General features: G+C 37.4%; 2 protein-coding genes across 3 annotated transcripts in view; one reads left to right on the top strand and one right to left on the bottom strand.

The window, feature by feature from the left end:
• Window positions 1–14,665, top strand: part of LOC125097622 (Golgi pH regulator) — a 56,135-nt gene extending 41,470 nt beyond the window's left edge. The window contains exons 11-14 of the mRNA XM_047725434.1: window positions 11,071–11,166; window positions 12,791–12,880; window positions 13,811–13,876; window positions 13,997–14,665. Coding sequence (XP_047581390.1) covers window positions 11,071–11,166; window positions 12,791–12,880; window positions 13,811–13,876; window positions 13,997–14,203 — 459 coding nt within the window. The 3' untranslated portion in view covers window positions 14,204–14,665. The remainder of the gene's footprint in view (window positions 1–11,070; window positions 11,167–12,790; window positions 12,881–13,810; window positions 13,877–13,996) is intronic.
• A 983-nt stretch (window positions 14,666–15,648) lies between these two features.
• The window catches only part of PDZK1 (PDZ domain containing 1), a 36,525-nt gene continuing 26,885 nt past the window's right edge, over window positions 15,649–25,288 (bottom strand). For both annotated transcript variants that reach the window (XM_047725432.1, XM_047725433.1), the window contains exons 7-9: window positions 24,499–24,729; window positions 17,245–17,535; window positions 15,649–15,730 (exon numbers count right to left, since the gene is read on the bottom strand). In XM_047725432.1, coding sequence (XP_047581388.1) covers window positions 15,677–15,730; window positions 17,245–17,535; window positions 24,499–24,729 — 576 coding nt within the window. In that variant the 3' untranslated portion in view covers window positions 15,649–15,676. The remainder of the gene's footprint in view (window positions 15,731–17,244; window positions 17,536–24,498; window positions 24,730–25,288) is intronic.

Here is a 25,288-nt window from a genome sequence, read left to right as displayed (position 1 = left end):
TGCAATTTTGTCAAAACCTAATTGCCCACATATGGGTGGGTTTGTATCTGTACTCTGTTCTTTCCTACTGTTATGTATGTCTGCCTTTATTAATGCCAATACCACTCTGTCTTGAAATAAGTCTTTTTTTTTTTTTTTAAGATTTTATTTATTTATTTGACAGACAGAGATTACAAGTAGGCAGAGAGGCAGGCAGGGAGAGAGGAGGAAGCAGGCTCCCTGCCAAGCAGAGAGCCCGATGCGGGGCTCGATCCCAGAACCCTGGGGGATCATGACCTGAGCCGAAGACAGAGGCTTTAACCCACTGAGCCACCCAGGCACCCCGAAATAAGTCTTGAAATCAAATCATTTAAGTACTCTTTCTTCTTATTTAAACTTGTTTTGGCCATTCTGTGTCTTTGCTTTTCCATATGAATTTTAGAAGCTGCTTTTTAATGCTGCTGAATACAAACTACTTGCTGAAATACGTATTACAATGTCAAATCTTCAGATCAGTTTGAAGAGAAGTGACATCTTAATATTGAGTCTTGCATTTGATGAGCACAGTGTAACTCTTCATTTATGTACATCTTCTTTATTTTCACTCAACAATATTTAGGTTTTAGTGTATAGATCTTTTATATCTTTCATTAGATTTATCTTAAGTATTTAATATTTTTGATGCTATTATAAATAGGACTGTTTTTATAATTTCAGATCCTGAATGTTACTAGTATATAGATACACAGTTGATTCTTATATTCCACAACCTTGCTAAATCCCCTTATTCTAAAAGCTTTTCATAGATTTCATAGGATTTTTTCTACGTAGACAATCAGATCTCTCCAAATGAAGGGTTTTGCTTCCATGTTTCCTATCTGGATGCCTTTTATTTCTTCCCTTTCTTTCCCTTCCTTTTCTGTCCTATCCCATCTTTCTTCTTTCTTCTCCTCCTTTAGCCTTATTGCACTGACCAAAACCTCCTGTACAAAATTAAACAGAAGTGGTAAGAGCAGTCATCCTGATCTTGTTAAATATGGTATTAGCGGTTGGCTTTTCCTAGACTCCATTTAGCATGTTGAGGAAGTTACTCCTACTCATAGTTTATTGAGTGTTTTTAACCATGGAAGTGTGTTTGATTTTTGTCAAATGCTATTTCTGCATCTTTTGAGAGGAGCACATGACTTTTCCTTTTTATTCAGCTGGTATAGTGAGTTACATTGGTTAATATTTTAATATTAAACTGGCCTTGAATTCCTATAATAAACCTTACTTGGCCATGGTGTATGTTGTTGGATTTAACTTAATAATATTTTCTTAAGAATTTTTGCATCAGTGTTAATGAGAAATATCAGAGTATAGTTTTTTTGTAATGTCTTTGGCTTTGGTGTCAGAATAATGCTAACCTTAGAGGTTGAGAAGGATTCCTTCCTCTTCCAATTAGTGGAAGAGTTTATGTGGAATTATTATAATTTCTTTCTTAAACATTTGGTGGAATTCACCAGTGAAGGCATCTAGACCTAGAGTCCTCTTTGCAGGAAAATCGTTTAACTACAGATTTAGTTTCTTTAATAGACTATAAGGTTTATTCAGGTTATATATTTCTTGAGTGAGCTTTTGTAGTTTCTGTTTTTCAAGGAATTTGTCTGTTTTTATTGAAGTCAGGTTTATTTGCATAAAATTGCTCTTAATAGTCCCTTACTATCCTTTCAATATCTATAAAATCTGTAGTGATATCACCCCTCTCCTTTTTGTATAACACCTTTATTGAGATAGTCACATACAAAATAACCCATTTCATGTATAGTTTGGTGGTTTTTAATATATTCACAGAGTTGTGCACACAATAATGCAGTCACCCCAAAAGAAATTCCATACTCATTAGCAGTTATTCCTTATTTCTTCTCTAGCCTTAGGCAGGCACTAATCTATTTTATGTCTCTATAGATTTTCTATTCTGGACATTTCATGTACATTGAATCACACAACATGTGGTCTTTTGTGATTGGCTTCTTAGTAAATGTTTTTAAGGTTCATCTATATTGTAGCCTCTAGCAACACTTCATTCCTTTCTATAGATGAATGACATTCCTTCCATTATATAGATATACCACATTTTATTTATCCATCCATCAGTTGAGAAGCATTTGGGTGGTTTCCACTTTTTGGCCATTATAAATAATGCTGTTGTGAGCATTTTTTGATAAATTTGTATGTGGATATATGTTATCATTTCCCTTAGGTACATGCCTGTGAAGGCAAAATTGCTGGGTCATATGCTACCTGTTTGTTTAACCTTTTGATAAACTGCCAGTCTGCCAGACTCTTTTCCCAAGCAGCTGCACCTGTTTACATTCCCACTGGCAGTGTAACAGTTGTCATTTCTCCACAGCCTCACCAGCACTTATTTATCTTTTTATTAGAGTCATCCTGGTGGCTGAAGTGGTATCTCATTCTTGATATCAGTAATTTGTATCTTGTCTTTTTTTTTCAGATCAGTCTGGATCAAGGTTTATCAATTTTATTGAACGCTTCAAAGAACCAGCTTTTGGATTAATTGATTTTCTATATTGTTTCTCTGTGTTCTATTTTATCAATTTCTGCTCTGATCGTTATAATTTTTCTTCTTCTGCTTGTTTTGGGTCTTTCTAATTTTGTAAAGTACAAGCTCATTGATTCAAAACTTTTAATATAGTTGTTTTCATGCTATAGATTTCTTGCTAAGCATCTCACAAAATATAACGTTTCTGATGTGTTGTATTTTTATTTCATTAGGTTCAAAATAATTCTCATTTTTCTTCTTTGACTCATGGATTATTTAGAAGTATGTTATTAAATATTTGGGGATCTTCTGAATTTCCCTCTATAATTGATTTCTAATTTAATTCCATGTGATCTGAGAACAGATTTAGTATGATTTAAATTTCTTCAAATTTTTTGAGATTTGTTTTCTGCTCCTGTTGGCTGGAATGTTGTATAAATGTCAATTAGGTCAAATTAGTTGATAGTATTGTTAAAGTTTTCTATATCCTTTTTAATTTTCTGATTTATCAGTTGTTTCATCAGTAATGAAATTTCAAACTGTTGTGGATTTGTCTTTTTAGTTCTGTCAGTTTTTGCTTTGTATATTTTTTTTACCCAACTATAATTAATATACAATGTTAATTTCAGGTGTACAGCATAGTGATTCAACAATTCTATACATTACAGAGGACTCACTCTAAGTGTAGTCACCATCTGTCACCATACAGTGTTATTTTAATATTGACTATTCTCTGTGCTGTACATTTCATCTCCATGACTGAAAGTTTGTGCCTCTTAATCCACTTTATCCATTGCACCCATCCCTTTACTCACTTCCCCTCTGACCAGTTTGTTCTGTATTTAAGAGACTGTTTGCTTGTTTCTTTGTTCATTTGTTTTGTTTTTAAGATCCTGTTTATAAGTGAAATCATGTATTGTCTTTCCTTGTCTGACTTATTTCAGTTAGCATAGTACCCTTTAACACTGTTAAAATGGCAAGCTCACATTCTTTTTTATAGCTGAGTAATGTTCCATTGCATATATGCACCACATCTTTTTATGCGTTCAACTATCAGTGAACCCTTCTGTTGCCTCTATAGCTCAGCTATTGTAAATAATGCTGTTGTAAACATAGGGGTGCATATAGCTTTTCAAGTTAGTGTTTTCATATTCTTTTAGTAAATACCCAGTAGTGGGATTACCTGATCATGTATTTTTCTGTTCTGTTCCATTGATCTATATGTCTGCTTTTGTGCCAGTCCCATACTGTTTTGGTTACTACACCTTTAAAGTATATCTTGAACTCTAGGACTATGAGACTTCTAGCTTTGTTCTTTTTCAAGATTGTTTTGGCTATTTGGGGTCTTTTGTGGCTCCATACAAATTTTAGGGTTATTCATTCTAGTTCTGTGAAAAATGCTATGGGTAATTAGGTAGGGATTGTATGGAATCTGTAGATTGCTTTCGGTGGTATGGACATTTTTATCAATATTAATTCTTCCAAGCCATGAGAACAGAGTATCTTTCCATTTGTTCATGTTGCCTTCAATTTCTCTCAGTATTTTATAGTTTTTAGGGTAATCGGTCTTTCACCTCCTAGGGTAAGTTTGTTCTTAGATCATCTTTTTGGTGCAGTTGTAAATGGGATTGTTTTCTTAATTTCTGGTATTTAGTTATTAGTATGTAGAAATGCAACTGATTTCCGTATATTAATTTTGTATCCTACAACTTTACTGAATTCATTTATCAGTTCAAATAGTTTTTGGTGGAGTTTCTAGGTTTTTCTATATTATCATGTTATCTGCAAATAGCAAGTTTAACATCCTTGTCATTCTGAATGCCGTTTTTTTTTTCCTTGTCTGACTGCTGCAACTAGGACTTTCAGTATTATGTTGAATAAAAGTGGTAAGAGTGAATGTCCGTGTCTTCTTCCTGATCTTAGAGGAAGAGTTCTCAGTTTTTCACAAATGAGTGTGATGCTTATTTTCACCAGTGAACATTTTTCATATATGGCCTTTATTATGCTGACATGTCTTTCGTTAAACCCACTTTGTTCCCTCTAAATCCACTTTATCATGAATGGATGTTGTATTTTGTCAAATGCTTTTTCTGCATCTATTTAGATGAGCATATGGTTTTTATACTTTATTTTGTTGATGTGGTTTATCGTGTTTGATTTGAGAATATTGAATTACCCTGTATTCCTGGAATAAATTCTACTTGATTGTGGTGAACATTTTTTTTAATGTATTATTGAATTCAGTTAGCTAAGTTTTTTTTTTCAGTTTGATAATTTTCTTTTTTTTTTTTTTAAGATTTTATTTATTATTTATTTTGACAGAGAGAGATCACAAGTAGACAGAGAGGCAGGCAGGCGGGGAGAGAGAGAGAGAAGCAGGCTCCCTGTCGAGCAGAGAGCCCGATGCGGGACTCGATCCCAGGACCCTGAGATCATGACCTGAGCCAAAGGCATCGGCTTAACCCACTGAGCCACCCAGGCGCCCCCAGTTTGATAATTTTCTTTTTTTTTTTTAAAGATTTTATTTATTTATTTGACAGACAGAGATCACAAGCAGGCAGAGAGGCAGGCAGAGAGAGAGGAGGAAGCAGGCTCCCTGCTGAGCAGAGAGCCCGATGCGGGGCTCGATCCCAGGACCCTGAGATCATGACCTGAGCCGAAGGCAGCGGCTTAACCCACTGAGCCACCCAGGCGCCCCCAGTTTGATAATTTTCTTAAGGAATTTTGCATCCATGTACATCAGAAATATTGGCTTAAAGTTTTCTTTTTTGGTAATGTCTGTCTGGTTTTGGTATCAGGGAAATGTTGGCCTTGTAGAAAGAATTTGGAAGTTTCCTTCCTCTTCTATTTTTTTTTTTTTTTAATCATTTTGGGAGAGGGGTGCCTGGGTGGCTCAGTTGGTTGAGCAGTTGGTTGAGCAGCCGACTTGGTTTTGGCTCAGGTCATGATCTCATGGGTCGTGAGATCCACCCCCGCATCAGGCTCAGTGCTCAGTGTGGAGTTATGCTTGAGATTCTTTCCCTCCTCTTGTCCCTTCCTCCCCACCCCCTCTCTCTAAAATAACTCAGTAAAATTTTTTTTAATCATTTGAGAAGAGTGGATATTAACTCTTCTTTCTTTATTTTGGTAGACCTGATACACAATGTTACATTAGTTTATGTACAAGAATGGAATGTCTTTCCATTTGTTTGATTCAGCTTCAGTTTCTTTCATCAGTGTTTTACAGTTTTCAGAGTATAGGTCTTTCACCTCTTTGGTATTAACTCTTTGTTAAATATTTGGTAGAATTTACCTGTGAAGTCATCTGATCCTGGACTTCTGTTTTGGGAAGTTTTTTGTTTTTTTTTTTTACTGATTCCATTTCATTACTGGTAATTGCTGTGTTCAGATTTTCTATTTCTTCCTGATTCAGTTTTAGAAGATTATGTTTCTAAGAATCTGTATCTCCTAGGTTGTCCAGTTTGTTGACATACAATTTTTCATAATAGTCTCTTATAATCCTTTGTATTTCTGTGGTGTCAGTTGTTACTTCTCCTTTATTTCTGATTTTATTTGAGTCTTTTTCTTAATGAGTCTGGCTACAGATTTACAAATTTTCTTGATCTTTTCAGAGAAACAGGTTCTAGTTTCATTGATCCTTTTTTCTCTCATTTATTTCAGCTCTGATTTTATTACTTCTTTCCCTCTACTAGCTTTGGGCTTTGGTCTTTCTCTAGCTTTTCTAGGTGTACGGTTAGGTTGTTTACTTGAGATTTTTCTTGTTTATTGAGTTAAGTCTTTGTTGCTATGGAATTCCCTCTTAGGGGCGCCTGGGTGGCGCCTCTGCCTTAGGCTCTGGTCATGATCTCAGGTTCCTGGGATCGAGCCCCGCATCGGGCTCTCTGCTCCGCAAAGAACCTGCTTCTTCCTCTCTCTCTGCCTGCCTCTCTGCCTACTTGTGATCTCTGTCAAATAAATAAAATCTTTAAAAAAAAAAAAAAGAATTCCCTCTTAGAATGGCTTTTACTGCATCTCAAAGACTTTGAACCATTATATTTTCATTTTCATTTGTCTCCATGTATTTTTTTATTTCCTCCTTGATTTCTTGATTGACCCATTCACTGTTTAGTAGCATGTTATTTAGCTTCCATGTATTGGTATTCTTTTTAGATTTTTTTCTTGTGATTGAGTTTTAGTGTCCTACCATTGTGATTAGAAAAGATGCATGATGTGATTTCAGCCTTACTAAATTTATTGAGACTTGTTTTGTGGCCTAAGTTGTGATCTGTTCTGGGGAATGTTCAACATGGACTTGAAAAGAATGTGTATGCAGTGGTTTTTTGATGGAATGTTCAGTATATATCTGTTAAGTCCGTCTGTTCTAATGTGTTGTTCAAGCCACTGGTTCCTTACTGATTTCCTTCCGTCTGAATGATCTACACTGTTGTAAGTGGAATGTTACAATTACCTGTTATTACATTGTATTTATTGTCAACTTCTCCCTTTATGTTTGTTAATTATTGCTTTATGTATTTAGGTGCTCCTACTGTTGGGGGCATAGATATTTACAGTTGTTATATCCTCCTGTTAGACTGATCCCTTTATCATTATGTAGCGCCCTCCTTTGTCCCTTGCTACAGTCTTTGTTTTAAAATCTACTTTATCTGATAATAAGTATTGCTATCCCAGCTTTTTTCCTGCCTTTCACATGTTGTATTTTTTCCAGCCCTTCCTATTCAGTCTCTATGTATCTTTAGGTCTGCAGTTAGTCTCTTAAAGGAACATATAGATGGGTCTTGTTTTTTTATCCATTCAGTCACCCTTTGTCTTTCAATTGGTACATTTAGATGATTTACATTTAAAGTAATTATTGAGAGTTATGTATTTATTGCCATCTTGTACATTGTTTTCTGGTTGTTTTTGTGGTTCTTCTCTGTTCCTTCTGTAGGAAGAAATAGAGTTCCTTCTGCTCTCTTCCCTTATGGTAGTGTTAGGTTTGCATTCCTTTCTCTTTTTTGTGTAGCTATTACAAGTTTCTGATTTGTGGTTGCCATTAGGCTTATATATTATATCTTAGGTGTATAGCAGAGGTTGATGGTTGAACTTAAATTAAGTTCAAGCTGAAATTCAAAAACATTCTAAAAGTACTACATTTTTACCCCCCTCCCCATTTTATGTATATGATGTCATATTTTACATCTTTTTATTTTGTGTATTTCTTGACTGGTTTTTGTAGAAATAAATGATTTTACTACTTTTGCTCCAGACTGGCTTTATAAGTGATTAATCTACTACATGTATTATATGTTTACTTTTACCTATGAAATTTTTTCCTTTCATAACTTTCTTATAATTATGGTCTTTTCTTTCCACTCAAATAATTTCCATTTACATTTCTTTTTCTTTTTTTTAAACTATTTATTTGACGAAGAGAGAGAGATCACAAGTAGGCAGAGAGGCAGGCAGAGAGAGAGGGGGAAGCAGGCTCCCCACCAAGCAGAGAGATCAATGCGGGGCTTGATCCCAGGACCCTGAGTCCATGACCTGAGCCCAAGGCAGAGGCCTAACCCTCTGAGCCACCCAGGCGCCCCTACATTTCTTATAGGGCTGGTTTAGTTGTGATTAAATCTTTGAACTTTTGTCTGGGAAACTTTTTGTCTCTCTTTTATTCTGAATGATAACTGCCTTGTAGAGTATTCTTGGTTGCAGGTCTTCCTTTCAGTACTTGAATATATCCTGCCACCCTCTTCTGGCCTGCAAAGTTTCTGGTATAAAATCAACTAATAACTATACGGTTCCCTCATGGTAACTGTTTTTTTCTCTTGCTGTTTTTAAAATTCTCGCTTTAGAGGCACCTAGGTGGCTTGCTCAGCTAAGCATCCAACTCTTGATTTTGGCTCAGGTCGTGATTTCAGGGTTGTGAAATTGAGCCCCACATTGAGGTCCCCAACTCAGCTTGAGTTTTCACTCCCTCTCCCCGACCCCAACCCCTGCTTGTGCATGCTCTCGCTCTCTCTCAAAAATAAAATTCTCTATTTATCATTATTTTCTGCCATTTTAATTATTACATATCTTGGTATGGACCTCTTTGTGTTAATCTTTTTAGGGGGTCTCTGTGCTTCCTGGATTTGGATACCTGTTTCCTTCTCCAGATTAGAGAAGTTTTCAGTTAGTATTTCTTCATATAAATTTTTTGCTCCCTTCTCTCTCTTTTCTTCTTCTGGGATGCCTGTAGTGTGGATGTTATAACACGATGGTGTTGCTGAGTTCCCTTAACCTGTTCCCTTTTATTATTTTTCTTTTTTCTTTTTGCTGTGCAGCATGATTGCTTTCCATTACTCTGTCTTCCAAATTGCTGATCCATTCTGCATTCTCCAATCTATTGTTGATTGCCTCTAGTATGTTTTTTTCAATTTTAGTTACTGAATTCTTCACCTTTGACTGGTTCATTTTTATATTGTTATTGAAGTTCTCATTAAATTCATCCATTTTTTTCTCAAGTCCATTGAGTATCTTTATGTCCATTACTTTGAATTCTTTATCCAAACATATTGCTTATCTCCATTTCGTTAGATCTCCTGCTGTGATTTTGCTACAGTGACCTGCTTTGCCTGCTGTGGACATACTGGGCAAGGTTTAGTCCCTACATAGCCAACTGAGAGGCTCAGCTGTTGGAACTGTGGACACACTGATATGTAGGGTTATCTCACTCTCTCTCCAGGGCTGCAGTCATTTTTGGAGTGGTATGGGTCCCTGCTCAGGCTGCTTGCAGGGTGTGGTGGGGCAGGAGTGGTTTTGAAGGACCACCTGCTGAGGCAGGCAGGTCCCCAGGTGAAAATTGGGACAGGGCACTAGGAAGATATGTAGAGAGTATTAGTGCTAGTTCCCACAAGTGTCTGGCTCTCTAGGCTGGGGGAGGAGAAGAGAAATGGTGCCCACCAGCACTTTTGTTCTGGAAGTCTCCTGAAGAGAAGACTCCCTGGCCCTCCAGCACATGGTGAGATTAGTAAATGAATATCTTTTATATACCCAAGCACTTTTCAAACTGCTGTTTCTGTGCTCTCAGGCCGTTATTTATTCTAGCTCTTTAAGAGCAAGTGGTTTTTGATTGCCTCTGGCTCTCCCAGAATTAAGCCCTGCTAATTTTAAAAGTACCTGGACTTAAGCCCTGCTGATTTTAAAAGCTCCTAAAGTTAATCCCCACTGGATTTCCAAACCAGATGTTATTGGGAACTCATCACTCCACTGCCTAGGGTGCCTTGCGTGGGGTCTGATCCTCTCTGCTTCCCTGGACTTGTGGTGTCCCTCCTGTCTATGGTTAGTCTCACAGGGAGTTTGGTTCCCAGGTGTGACTCAGCCCCTCCTACCCTTTTCAGTGTAGCTTCCTCTCAACAGTTAACTGTGGAAGGTCTGTTCTGCCGGTTTTCAGGTGATTTTCAGAGCTGCACAGAGGTAGCTATTATCTTGATGTGCTTGTGAGACAAGATGAGGTCAGGATCCTCCTACTGCACCATCTTCTGACACCCCTGCTTCATGTATTTTAAAGCTCTATTATTTGGTACCTGCATCTTTAGGGTCATTGTATACTCCTTGTTGAAATGATCCTTTTTTCATTCTGAAATTACCGTTTTCATCCCTGGCAATATTTTTTACTATGCAATCTACTTTTATATTAGCATAGACCTTACAGTTTTCTCTTGATTAGCATTAGCATAATGTATCTTTTTCCATTCTTTTACTTTTAACCTATTTGTATCTTTATATTTAAAGTGGGTTTTTTGTAAGCAACATATAGTTGGTTCTACTTCTTTAACCAGTCTTACAGGTCTTAAAGTCTCTGCCATTTAATTGGCATGTTTAGACCAGGATTCAGCCATCTGCAGCTCATAGGCCAAATCCAGCCAACACCTGCCGTTGTAAAAAAAGTTTTTTTTTTTTTAACGCAGCCAGGTCCATTCATCTACACATAATCTGTGACTACTATCATTGCAGTGTCAGAGTCTGCCAGCTCCTGGTTTAGACTGTTTACATTTAATGCAATTATTAATATGGTTGGATTTAAAACAACTGTGTTGTTACATGTTTTTTATTTGTCCCATCTGTTCTTTTTTTCATTTTTCTTTTTTGTGCCTTCTTTTGGATTAATTGGGTATTTTTCACAATTCTGTCTAATCTGTTGTTGGTTTGTTAGCTCTAACTCTCTTTTCATTATAGGGATTGCTCTTAGAACATTCAGAAAATAATCAGAGTGAATGACCCTGGAATTCTTGATTCTCTTACTCAGACTTTATCCACCAGATGTTACCTTTCTAACTTCTGTGAAATTAAGATGTCTATGCCATAGCCTTTTTTCCTTTTATTCTTTACAGAAAAGATAGGGTAGATAACAACTTTTTTTGCCTGTTGAGTAGCCAAAATAAATGTCTTATATGTGATTTAGATTGAGACCAGTACTGCATTTTTTAGGAACACCCACCTGTAAGACATGTTATATTGATTAATTATTTTGTGTCACTTTTTGAAATAGTGATTATTGAGATGCTCTAATATAAAGGTCCATGTCTTTGCAGGCAACGATTAATATTGTTTTTGACCGAGTTGGGAAAACTGATCCTGTCACAAGAGGCATCGAGATCACTGTGAATTATCTGGGGATCCAGTTTGATGTAAGAGTTGTACCAAGATCCTGGTTTGAGACATTTCAATTGTATCTGCTATAAATTACAATTGTTAAGATTCTAATTTCTTTCTTATTCTGCCTTTGTTCTTCCCACTCTCCCCTGTTTTTTGACATACTCATATGGCAGATTTGTGAAGGACGTAAAACCATAAGTGATGGCTGGTACTTATTATTATCTTAGATGCTGATTATTTCTGTAGTTCCTCCTCTGCTTTTCTGTAGCCAACTACCCCTCCCCAGGTTCTCCCCACCAAATATTGGATACTTCTCTCTGCGATACATGACATCATCAAATCCAAAACTCACCTTTGATTCCTCTAGTAGAAAATTAACTACCAATTAGTGTTCCATGTTAGAAGTGAAATTATGTCTGCTGTTAAAAAAAAAACTACCAATTAGTTAATGTGGACTTTGAGCTAAAGATGATAACTGAAACCTGTGCAGTTTTAATCCTCTTTCTACCTGTTTTATAATACCACTATCGTTAAACACACTCTTGTCCCAATTTAAGTTTAATGTCTTCATTTATAGAATATGTTTTCTAAATCTATGTATGTATATATGTATAAATGGCCAGTGATTCCAGCTGATTAGCACTTTGATGTGATAGACCAGAATCCTCTTAGTCCCTCTGAGGGCCATGTAGCTATGCTGTGAATCTAGTGGCACACCACATGCTCCCCCCAGCCATCCACCTCAGCTAGATATGCTCCGAGTAGCTGGATAAAATGAAAGTAAACCAGAGCAAACTGAGCTCCAGTCCTTGACGAACAACTCAGAGTACCCATTTTTTGATGATAGATCAACAGTGTAAACTTTTTCATGTGAGGGAGCATGGTTATCTTTCCTCCAAGTAGTTTATACATTATACCACAAAATAGGCTTCACTATTGCCACATGTGTTCTCTTTTCCTCTTTTAAAATTTTTACTAGGCTCAATTATTAGAAGTGTTCTTCCTCATCAGCGCTTTCTGAGGCTTGTTGCTGTGGTGTCTATTTCATCTGTAATCCATCTGTATACACCACGCTTCAGAATTCTGAATAACATCTTTTAGATGTTAGTAATAACAGTTCCCCCACAGATGATTTTCAGACCCGAATCAAGCACAGGGTCCCAAAGCTGCCTTCCTACTTTGAAGCAAACCAAGAGGAGAAAAAGGTAATATCATGTGATTCAAGTGAAGGGCAACTATTTCCTAGACCAATAGCTGAGATTATTTACATATTCTTCCATTATAAAAAGAAAATTTTCTTTAAGTTTTGGGTGATCAGGGGACTACATTCACAAATGTTAAAAAAAAATTTAGCTACTATTTAATTTCCTTTTAATTTGTGCTTTTTACTTAACACATCGAAGCTGTGTCATTAGTTCCATCTGTGTTTCTTTGGTGTTATTTTCATCACCACTGCACTTGCTTGCTGCTGTCCTAAGTTTTGATTAAGTCTGCTTATGAAGATATCCACTGCATTCTTTCTTTTTTTAAATCAGGCAGGGCCTAATGAAGTTCCCTCTCAGTCACATAGGAGATCAGAATGCATCAGAAAAATAGCATTCACATGTCTCTCAACAGAGATTTCACTCGTACTTTTCCTTCCTTTTATGGTGGCAGGTGAAGTTCTGGTCTCAGCACATTTCCTTCATTCTGGTTGGAATAATCATCGTCACATCTATCAGAGGTTTACTGATCACTCTTACCAAGGTAAGTTGTAGCACGGAGTTTAAAGTATTATTTGCGACATTTCATGTGGCAACATGAGAAAATTTTACCTAATTAAGATTTCTGCCTTCGGAGAACTTAAACAGTCACAAATATTTAAAAGACGTACAATAAAATTTTTTTAAAGTGAAACTGCTCAATAAACCGATGGTGATGGACTTATACGGCCGTCAGAAGAGTACATGTACGAAAGGTCATAGAATGAGTTCACGGCCTGTTTTGTTCACTGATATGGCACCAGAATCTAGGAGTAGAAACCGGCACATGGTAGGAGCTCCAGAGATACTTGGAATGGATGAACAAGATAGTTGTTTGATGTTAGAGTAACTTTGAGAGTCACTTACAAGGAGGACATGTAAGTAGGAGAAACAGAATGTCTGACTATTTTCTGATCAACATAGAAAGGTTTTATGGAGGCAGAAGGTAAGTTTTCTCTAGGAGAAGAGGTATAAGGAAGCCCAAGATCCAAGAGTTGTTTGAATGAAAGGAGTGAAGAGGTTAGGAAGAGAGAAGAGAAGGGCTCTCCAGGTATCTAGCACAATTTTGGAAAGAGCTCAGGAGGCTAGTAATAATTACAAGGGTTTGGGGTGGCCTAGAGTATCCGTTTGAATGTTTTATAGTGATCTGACAGTCATATGTATCACGTAGTTTCTGAAAAATTTGATAGCAGTTGGAATCCTTCCGGGTCATAATGTAATTCTTAAAACCACCAACCCTCCCTCTGGAGACACTGTAGCTGGATCCTTCGCTCTCAATCTGTCTCTCTTCTTAACAGCATTAATCATATCAGTTTTCTGTACTGGATTGCTAAGGGGAAGAGGCACTTCTCATTAAATGTTAACTGTTGCTACTTAACGTTCTTGACCCAAGAATCTAGCAGCACTGCCTAAGTTCTTCTCCCTTTCTTGACAGTTCTTTTATGCCATCTCTAGCAGTAAGTCCTCCAACGTCATTGTCCTGCTATTAGCACAGATAATGGTAAGTTTGATGACCCAGTTTTATCCTCACAACTGTAAAGTACCAGAAGTACTCTCAGTATTTCAACAATTCCCTTTGGTCCTTCACTGCACTCAGAGTGACTTCTGGATTGACTTACAGGGGATGTACTTTGTCTCCTCCGTGCTACTGATCCGAATGAGCATGCCTCTGGAATACCGCACCATAATCACCGAAGTCCTCGGAGAGCTGCAGTTCAACTTCTATCACCGTTGGTTTGATGTGATCTTCCTGGTCAGTGCTCTCTCCAGCATACTGTTCCTCTATTTGGCTCACAAACAGGCACCAGAGAAGCATATGGCACCTTGAACTCATGCCTATTACAGATTGCTACAGGCCAGTGGTGTCAGAATTTGGATATAAGAGAAAAAATGGAGGGGACCAGGGCCTAATGTTTCTTAAACAATCAAACTGCTGAGGTAGCATATTCTACTTCAGCTTATGCCTTCCTCCTCTGTGGATACTGTGATCATGAGTAGCATTAGCAAGAACATGAGAGCCTGAAGTAAACCAGCTAGCACTCAGCTGAGAGCATCCCACATAGGTCTGAGGCTGGTGCAACACAGGGAGGAAGGGGGTGGAAAAGAGCCAAGAAACTAGGTGGGGGGAATACACTGGAACTCTGGGATAAGGGGAAGTCTCAGGTAGCTGGGCCAAACACCCAGAATAACTGTTCAAGGCTCACAGGGAGGAGGCTCCCAGAATTTCTGTTCAAGACTCACGTGGCTTTCCCTTGAGATTGACTATCATTAAAATCAGATTGTAACCCTTTGGCCTTAGCTTCATTTTCTCAAGGATAGCTTGGTGTAGTGGGCTTGTGCAAGCTAACATGGTTGGCATCTCCTTGCCAGACCCTGTCCCCTTAAAATAACCAGCGGGTTCTCTGTTCTTGTCTGGGGATGGGACAGTGTGCTACTGAAATAGATTCTACTGAGAGCGTTCAGGTATATTATCTTTATTGATCTCCTCTTAAGTTAGTATTATTTGAGAGTGAATTTCCGTACATTTAATTTGGTGACGATGTCTCATTTTTTTTTCCTTTCCATCTGTCCCTCATGCTGTGGGGTAAAACCATGAATAACTGTTAAATGGAATAAGTCATTTTCCTATCCTAGCCCCTACTTTCTCCATCTGTGAAAGGAAAATGCTGGAAAGTTTATAGAACATTGAGAAATGCAATTTAAAGAAATCCTGAGTTTTATTACCAGGAAGTCTCTAAGATCTTACTCCGAATTTTATTATGTTTTGGGTTTCTAGAGGCAAAATGAAGGTTAAAGTGTAAAAGCAAGTTTACCAAAAACAAAAGCACTATTAAGGTTTTTATCAGCTAACAGGGAAGATTCCAGTATACTCTAAAGGCATTCTTAATGGCATCTATTTTAGCAACCACAGCATTCTTACAAAAGCATAGTTTTAATAGGCTTATCTGCTCAGAACTTTGTAGCAGCTCTCACATATACAGATTTATGAATCATCTTTAGTGCTCAGGGAGCCTATAAAATTAAGAGATAATCGTCATACAGAGAAATGTAGTGAAGCTGAAGCTTGAAAGAGATCACATGAAAAGAATCTGGTCCCTGCCTTAAGTTGACCATAAATAAGCCATCTATTGCAGTAGTCACTCCCGAGACAAATGACAACAGAAGACAGTCCCACGTGATGAACCGGTTCCCAGAGGAGTTTCTAACAGAAACAGTAAATGGGTGGCAACTCATTCTTCAGGAAAGGATTCCTACTAAATACCCAGAAACAGCTGTCGGTCAAAGCCTTTACTTGCTCTCATCACATCTCTGTATCTTCAGAATTGGAAGAAGAATGTGAGGCTGTACTGTACGCCTGTGCAAAAGAAAACAAAAGATCTGTAAGTGCGAGAGCGTGAATGGCAACAGTTGCACGACTTAAGGCAGGGAGTGGAGTCACTCACTAGAAGCCAGGTAACCTGAATTTTACACTTGGCTTTGTTTCCAGCTTGCCGTTTGACACTAACATTTCTTAATATCTGTATATCTTTTTTATAAAGCTAGCACAGGCTTATTATTGACTTGCTATGGAAATATAAAATTTTTTAAAGACATATAGAATGCTTTCTTTGTTAAGCAATCAAGAATGCAAGGTCAGTGGCTATGGTGTGTGCTGCGGTCTGAATGTATCTCCCCAAAATTCATATATTGAAATACTAATCCTAAGGTCAGGTGATGATATTAAGAGGTAAGACCTTTGGGAGGTGATTACGTCATGAGGGCAGAGCCCTTGTGATTGGGATTAATGCCTTGTAAAGAACCACCCCCCCACCCCTTATCCCCTATGTGAGGACATAGCAGGAAATTGGCTGCCTATACCTGGAAGAGGGCCTTCCCAGACACCAAATTTGTCCTTCAGAAAAATGTATGTTGTTTATAAGCCACCAGTCTATGGTATTTTATTACAGCACCCCAAACTAAGTGTGTATTCATTAATAAATAGTATTTAATTTATGACCAATCCGTAAAATTAATGTAAATAGAATAGAATTTAATGGAAAGAAGAATGATATAAAATTTTTAGAGTCTTGGCTTTGCCATACATTTCTATGAACATGGACAAAAATAGACTTACCAAGGATTTTAATACAAATACAGAGTAATGCTTATTCCTCCCTATTAATAAAACACAAATACCTACCAATTATCTTTAAAACCATGCATTTTATGCTTACCATTATTAACTAGGCACTGTTTGAAGCACTTTAATAATCTTAGTTAATAGGAAACAAACAGGGCTGCCGGAGGGGAGGTGGGTAGAGGGATAGAGTAACTCGGTAACAGGCATTAGGGAAGGCACTTAATGCGATGAGCACTGGATGTTATACACAACTGATGAATCACTAAACTCTGCCTCTGAAACTAATACAATATGTTAATTGATTTTAAATTTAAAAAATTAAAAATTAGTAATTTTTAAAAATAGTCTTAGTTAATATAATCCTAATAATAATCAACAAGTCGTCCTTGGCTTACAGGTGAGGAAAGTGAAGCAAGAGCAAATAAATCCATTTGCAAGGCTGTTAAGTGGCAGAACCAGAATTTATACATAGTCTGATTCAGGTTCTTCTGGTAGTTCCATTATAATTTTGATAAACTTTTATTCACTGATTTTTATCTGGAGAGTTACTGTTAACTCCATGCTATGAAAAAGCAGCTTGTCCTCCTACCACTTCCTCTACACCAAAATAATTTTACTTGCTTGTTACCTTTGTAATTTTCTAGTATTCTAGGAAATCTGTGGTAAACATAGATCTGAAGTGTACTTATTAAGGACTTTATCATTCCCTGATAGTTTTACATCACTGAAAGAATTCTACCCTCACTCACTCGTTCTTTTGCCATGTGTGAGTCATGCTCTGGTTCTGCCAGTGTTTCTTCTTTGGAATCAGTGGGGGCATCCAGTGGATCAGCCATGGAGGAAACAATAGGGATTTTCTTAGCCTGGAAATATTCATAGGCCTTCTTTCCACAGACTAAGAATGTGACATTCTTCCCACTGCTCTGGATTCTTTCTACCACTTTCTCATAGGGTTCATCCACCACATTCACTCCATTCACTTCGATGATGATATCCTCATCCTCCAGCCCTGCCAGCTCAGCGGGGCTGCCCTTCTGTACCTGTGAAAAGAGGTTCTCAATTACTACTTCCAAACGTGGATAAAGAAATGTTAGATTAGCTTCCCTTCAGAGGAGAGAGCAGCTTGAAAATGTATTCTTAACCATGTTATTTCTCCCTGAGATATAGAAGAAAGGTGCTCTGATGCTTTTCTGCTTCTGAAAGCTCCAACTTCCATACTCAAATGAGTACCACAGGAAGAGCGCTCCAGAATGACAGCACAAGGAGACTCTGAACTCACCTCCTCCTACAGACACCAAATCTACACCTACATAAATAGCAATTCCTCCTGAAGAACTGAGGGCTGATTGAGCAGCTTCGGCACAAAAAAAAAAAAAAAAAAAGGATCACAGAGAGGATAGCAGGAGAGATGGAGACAGTAATGATGAAACCCTCACCCTTGACACTACAAACTCTCCCAGCAGGGAGGGAGAGCACGGAGGAATCTGCACACAGATTCCCCAGACCTGGGGCACAGGGGGAAAAAAAGAGCAGTTTAAAGAGCAACTAGGCTATGAAGGGAACCATTTTACTAACCCTGGAGCATCCTCCAAATGGTAGGGAAACTGCTGAAGCTCTCCAGGGTCACAGGTACTAGCAAATACCACTGTTTACATTCCCTCTGCACCTTGACAGTGTAAAACAGGCCCAGGGTCCAGGTGCTCTAGCCATTCTGCCACCACAGCAAACCCTGGACCCTAGCTCACACCAGCTCAAGGTGGGCCCATTATAGTACACACCAGGACATCCTCAGCTGTCTCACCAAAGCAGTCATGGCATAGGCACCCCAAGATCACCCAGCCCATGCCTGCTTCAGCCATGCCACCAGAGCTGGCTCCACCCAAAGCCACTAGGTACACATAGTCTACACTGGGGACATTTTTACACAAGATTACTTCTTTAAGACAGGGAGAGGTAAAGGTTTGTCTAATTCATAGAAACAAACCAAAAGTGAGACAAAATGAGACAGAGGAATATGCTCCAAATGAAAAAATAAGACAAAACCTAAGAACAGAACAAAACGGAGATAAGCAACAAACCTGAAAAAGAGTTCAGAGTAATGGTCATAAAGATGCTCACCAGACTGAAGAGTAAATGAATTCAGTGAGAACTTAAAGAAATAGAAAATATATTCTTTATCTCTGGTTTTTATAATAACTGAAATTTTAAAAACACTAGGGGGAATCAGCAGATGATACAGAACAGATCAGTGATCTGGAAAAACAGTTAAGCACCCAAGCTGAACAACAAAAAGAAAAATATTTTAATTGAGATTAGATTAAGGAATCTCTGGGACAACATCAAGCATGGTAACATTCATGTCATAAGGACCCTAGAAAGAGAAGAGGGAAAGGGACAGAAAGCTTATTTGAAGAAATAACTAAAAACTTCTCTAACCTGGGGAAGGAGACAGACGTCCAGGAGAATCCCAAGCAAGATGAACCCTAATTTAAATGTCAAAGATATTAAAGATAGAGAATCCTAAAAGCAGCAAGAGAAATGCAACTAGCTACATACAAGAGAAATCTCATAAAGGCTGTCAACTGATTTTTCAGTAGAAACTTTGGGATTATATATATAATCCCACTCCCCCTTTGGCCTGCAAAGGGCTGAAAGGAAAAAACCTACATGCAAGAATGTTCTACCCAGCAAGATTATTTTCAGAATCGAAGGCAAGAGTTTCCCAGACAAAAGTTAAAGAAGTCAAAACCCCTAAATCAGCCTTACAAGAAATGTAGGGCCTCTCCAAGTGGAAAAGAAAGGCCATAAATAGAAGAAAATTATGAAAGGAAAAAATTTCACCAATAAAAGCAAAAATATAGTAAAGGTAGTAGAAACCTAGTATGAAGGTTGAAACACAAAAGTAGTAAAACCAATCATATCTTTAAAAAAAAGTAAGATTTGCAAAATAAAAATATGTAAAATAAGACATGCACTAAATGTGGAGGGAAAGGAATAAAAATGTATGGCTTTTAGAATGTATTTGAATTCGGGAAACCTGGGTGTCTCAGTTGGTTAAGCATCTGATTCTTGATTTTGGCTTAGGTTATTATCTTGGCTGTGAGATCAATCCCCCTGCATCAGGTTCCACACAGGACATGGATCCTGCTTAGGATTCTGTCTCTCCCTCTGCCCCTCTTTCCCCTGTGCTTGTTTGTGTGCTCTCACTTGCTCTCAAAAAAAAGAAAAAGAAAGTTTGAAATTAACCATCAACTTATTATACAAGACTGATTTATAGGCTGCCTATAAGAGACACACTTCGGGCCTAAAGACACAGGCTAAAAGTGACAGACTAGAAAACACACCATGCAGATCGAAGCCAAAAATAAAGCCAAGGTAGCAATGCTTACATTAGATAAAATAGACTTTAAAACAAAGACAATAGCTAGAGAAAAAGATACTATCTAATGATAAATGAACAGTGCAACATGACAATCATAAATATGTATGCACTCAACACAGGAGTACCAGAATACATAAAGCAATTATTAATAGACATAAAGCAAGAAACTGACAATACAATAATCATATGTGACTTTAACGCTTCACCTACATCAATGGATAGGTCATCCAAACAGAAATTAAAAAGGAAATGGTGACTCTGAACCACACATTAGCCCAGATAGACTTCACAAGTATATACAGAACATTCTATCCAAAATAGCTAAATACAAAATAAAAATAAATAGCTAAATACACGTTGTTTTCAAGTACACATTGAACATTCCCTAGGATCTCATGTTAGGCCACAAAACAAGTCTTAATAAATTTAAGACTGAAATCATATCCTGCATCTTTTCCAACCACAACAGTATGAAACTAGATATCACAAGAAAAAATCTAAAAAGAACACAAATAACGTACTACTAAACAATGGGTCAACCAAGAGATCAAGGAGAAAATAAAAGAAATACATGGAGATGGGGCATCTGGGTGGCTCAATGAGTTAAGCCTCTGCCTTCGGCTCAGATCATGGTCTCAGGGTCCTGGGATCAAGCTCCGCATCAGGCTCTCTGCTCAGTGGGGAGCCTGCCCCCGCCCCCACCTGCCTCTCTGCCTACTTGTGATCTCTCTCTCTGTCAAATAAATAAATAAATTTTTAAAAATTAAAAAAATATATATGGACAAAACACAATTCAGTCTTTGGGATTCAGTAAAAGCAGTTCTAAGAAGCTTATGGAGATACTGCCCTACCTCAAGAAACGGGAACATTTCACTTTACCCTTATATCCAAAAGAGGTAGAAAAAGAACAAAGTCCAAAGTTAGTCAAAGAAAGAAAAAGATATGAGTGGAAATAGAGACTAAAAAAAAAAAAAATTAAAAAATTTATATATATATACGTATATATATATAAAAATGTCAATGAAATCGAGAGCTGGTTCTCTGAAATATAAACAAAACTGTATACCTTTGGCAGATTCATCAAGAAAAAAAAACTCAAAATGAGAAACGAAAGAAGTCACAACCAACACCATAGAAATAAAAAGGATTATAAGAAACTATTATGAAAATTTAGAAGCCAATAAATTGGACAATGTTCCCTCTTGCCACTTTTACCCAGCATAACACTGGAAGACCTAGCTGTAAGAATCAGACAATAAAGGCATCCAAATTGATAAGGAAAAAGTAAAATTATTATTATTTGCAGATAACATACTATACATAGAAAACCCTACGGACTCCACCAAAAAATTAGAATAAATGAATTCAGTAAAGATACAAGATATAAAATTAATACACAGAAATCAGTTGTGTTACTATACACTAATAAAGTAGCAAAAAAAGAAATTTAGGAAATAATTCTATTTACAATTGCACCAAAAAGAGTAAAATACCTAGGAATAAACTTAACCAAGAAGGTATAAGGCCTGTACTCTGAACACTTAAAAGACACTGATGAAAGAAACTGAAGATGACAAAAACAAATGGAAAGACATTTCATGTTCATAGATTGGAAGAATATTGTTAAAATGTTCAAACTACCCAAAGCAATCTATAGATTCAGTGCAGTTCCTATCAAAATACCAACAGCATTTTTCACAGAACTAGAACAAATAATGCTAATTCGTAGGGAACCACAAAAGAAAGCAAAATAGCCAAAGCACTCTTGAGATGGGAGAAGAAAATCTGGTATATCACAATCCCAGATTTCAAAATACACTACAAAGCTACAGTAATCAAAACAGTAGTACTGGCACAAAAAATAGACATGTAGATCAATAGAACAGAATAGGAAACCCAGAAATGATCCCACACTTAGATGGTGAATGAATCAACAAAGGAGGGAAGAATATACAGTGGAGAACAGAGTCCCTTCAATAAAAGTTCATATGAAAACTGGGCAGCTACCTAAGAGAATGACCACTTTCTCACAAAAATGGTAAAATATGGAATGAATAAATCATGAGGTAAAAGGTACGGCATAGGGAATATGGTCAATGATACTATAATGTTGTATGGTGATAGATGGTAGCTACGCTGTGGCTGAGCTTAGCATTACATATAGAGAAAGGAAGAAAATCCCACTTACAATTGCATCAAAGAGAATAAAACACCTAGGAATAAACTCAATGAAGGCTAAGAAGGAGGTCTGTATGCAGAATCCAAGAAACAAACAGAAATAGACTCAAATCCACTCTGAAAACTGTGAGACGAATATTAAAGAAAGAAACTAAAGATGGCACACATAAATGGAAAGATATTCCATGATCACAGATTAGGAGAATTAATAGTGTTAAAAAGTCCATACAACCCAAAACAACCTACAGATTCCATGCAATGCCTATCAAAATTCCAATAGTGGTTTTCACAGAACTAGGAAAGTTCCTAAAATTTGTATGGAACCACAAAGATCCTGCATAGGCAAAGCACTCTTAAGAAGAAAAAAGCTAGGGTCTCATAATTCCAGATTTCAAGGTATGCTACAAATCTATAGTTATCAAAACTGTGTAGTACTGGCACAAAAGTAGACACATAGATCAATGGGACAGAATAGAGAGCCCAGAAATAAACCCATGCTTATATGGTCAATTAATCTACAACAAAGGAGGCAAGAATATATGGTGCAGAAAAGACTGTGTCTTCAATAATTGGTGCTGGGAAAACAGGAAAGGTACATGCAAAAGAATGAAACTGGACCACTTTCTTATACCACATACAAAAACTCAAAATGGATTAAGACCTAAATATGGGACCTGAAAACTAAAACTAAAAATATGAGACCTAAAACTCCTAGAAGAAAACACAGGCAATAATTAACTCTGACATCAGCTTTAGCAACATTTTTCTAGATCTGTCTCCTCAGGCAAGGGAAAGAAAAGCACAAACTATTCAGACTATACCAAACTAAAATGCTTTTACACAGCAGAGGGAAAGCATCAACAAAATGAAAGGGCAACCTACTGAATGGAGAAGATATTTGCAAATTATATATCTGATGAGGGGTTGAAATCCAAAATATATAAAAACTCCTACAACAAATAATCCAATTAAGAAATGGACAGAAGACCTGAATAGGCATTTTCCCAAAGAAGACACACACATGGCCAAGAGACACACAGGAAAAAATGCTCAACATTATTAATTAGGAAATGCAAATCAAAACCACAATGAGGTATCACCTCACACCTGTCAGAAGGGCTAGTACCAAAAAGATGAGAAATGACAAGTATTGGCGAGGATGTGGAGAAAAGGGAATGAACCCCAGTGTGCTGCGGGTGGGGATTATAAATCAGGGCAGCCCCCATGGAAAACAGTATGGAGATTCCTCGAAAAATTAAAAATAGAAATACCATAAGACCCTTTGATCCCACTTTGGTATCTTCCCAAAGAAAACAAAAACATCAATTTGAAAAAGATCTGTGCACTCCTATGTTTATAGTAGCATTATTTCTACTAGCCAAGGTATGGAAGCCACCTAAGTGCCCACACGGATGGATGGATAAAGAAGATGTGGCATGCGCATGTGTCCCAATGGAATATTACTCAACCATTAAAAAAAAAAAAACTAAATCCTGCCATTCACAACTATACGGATTGGCTTAGATAATATTATGCTAAATATTATGCTGATATTATGCTAAATAATATTATGCTTAGAAGTCAGACTGAAAAAGACATGTGCCTTATGATTTCACATGTATGCCGAATCCAAGAAACAAAACAAACAGAAATAGACTCAAATCCAGAGAAAAAACAGGTGGGTTGCCAAAGCAGAGATAGATGGGGGATATGGGCAAAATAGGCAAAGGGGATTAAGAAGTACAAACTTCCAGTTATAAAATAAGTCACAGGAATTAAAAGTACAGCTTAAGGAATATAGTCAACAATATTTAATAACTGTATGACACAGTGGTAACTACACTTAACTAATGATGAGCCTTTGTAATGCATATAATTATTAAAACACTATGTTATACACCTGATATAACATTGTATGTCAACTATACTTCAATTTTTTTTTTTAAATCATTAAAAGCATCAGAAAAAAAAGTGTGTAGCATTACAGTGATTGAATATCATACTATAGGTCTTCTGGGTTGAAGGCACTAACTCACCTCCTTCATAGGTTCCCTTTCTGCATTCCCAACTTAGGAGCCATAAAGATGGTCTTCTCATGGTCAGTCCCTACAGGCTAGGGACATTATGCCAAATGTGTAAGTTACCAAGTATCACTCCCACTCAGAGCTGACAGTGACTGTCAACTACAGTCATGCCGAATCACTCTATTTGATTTGAAAGTATCTAAAGACAATTAGATGTTTAAGAAAAAGAAAAGAGGTGAGCTTAGGATGTACTAGTCACTGTCTTAAAGGGTAGAGGACCATGACAGACAGCATTTGTTTAAACCCTCAGTGTACACCTTCCATGTAAGCTTTTTACTAAGCCATCAGTGAGCGGGAGAAACCACAGCTCTCTCAACTGGGGCTGTGCTCATTGGGCTGCTAGAACCAGAAGACCATACCTCTTTGACGAAGGAGCCTGGCTGACCCTGAATGGCATTTAAGTGAAAGCCACAGCCATTTTCCCCTTTAACCAGCCAGCAAAGTTTAGGCTTGTGATCTCCTACTTCCTCTGTAGTATCTGGACTTGACACTTCTGGAGGAGTGGGAGCCGGCATCGGAGCGGGAGCCTCCTTGACAGAACCATTGGGCAGTTCTTGACTTTGATAGTAGAGAAATGGAGAAAAATGAGCCTTTTGAAAATAAAGGGGAAAAAAACCCATTAATTGTCAGTGTGAGTAGTTATACTTTACGAAAAGTGCTAGCTTCTTTCAGCCATGTTCCACAAGCCTGGCGGATACATCTGATTGTGGGCGGGAAAATTTCTATACTACCCCAACCGCAAAACATATAAAGAAAGATTGAGCTTAGCTCTGGAGTAAACAAATGCACAAATACACAAAAATCAAAAGAGTACAGAATGCCGCGCAAAGATCCCAAAATAAGTAACAAAAATGCTAGTTTCTTGTGACTTGCCCTGTAGCTCCTGCATAATAGGTTCATCGGGCCCTTTCCTCCTCAATAAGATGGTCTTCAGAGCTCCTTGAACACATCAGAGAAAGTGCAACAGAGCAATATTTTTATCACCATCTCAAGTACACAGAGTAATTTGTTGTACTCATTTTACTATTTTTTGTTGTAATCATTAGCTGACACTCCTGTTAGGCCAAACTCCTCACCATCTTTAAATACTTCTAATCCATCTCCTCCCTCAGACCATCCATGTGAAGAAGGGAGTGAAAGTCTTGAATA

The sequence above is a fragment of the Lutra lutra genome, chromosome 4 (assembly GCF_902655055.1).
Source record: "Lutra lutra chromosome 4, mLutLut1.2, whole genome shotgun sequence".
NCBI lineage: Eukaryota > Metazoa > Chordata > Mammalia > Carnivora > Mustelidae > Lutra > Lutra lutra.
This window is presented reverse-complemented; position numbering and strand designations above follow the sequence as displayed.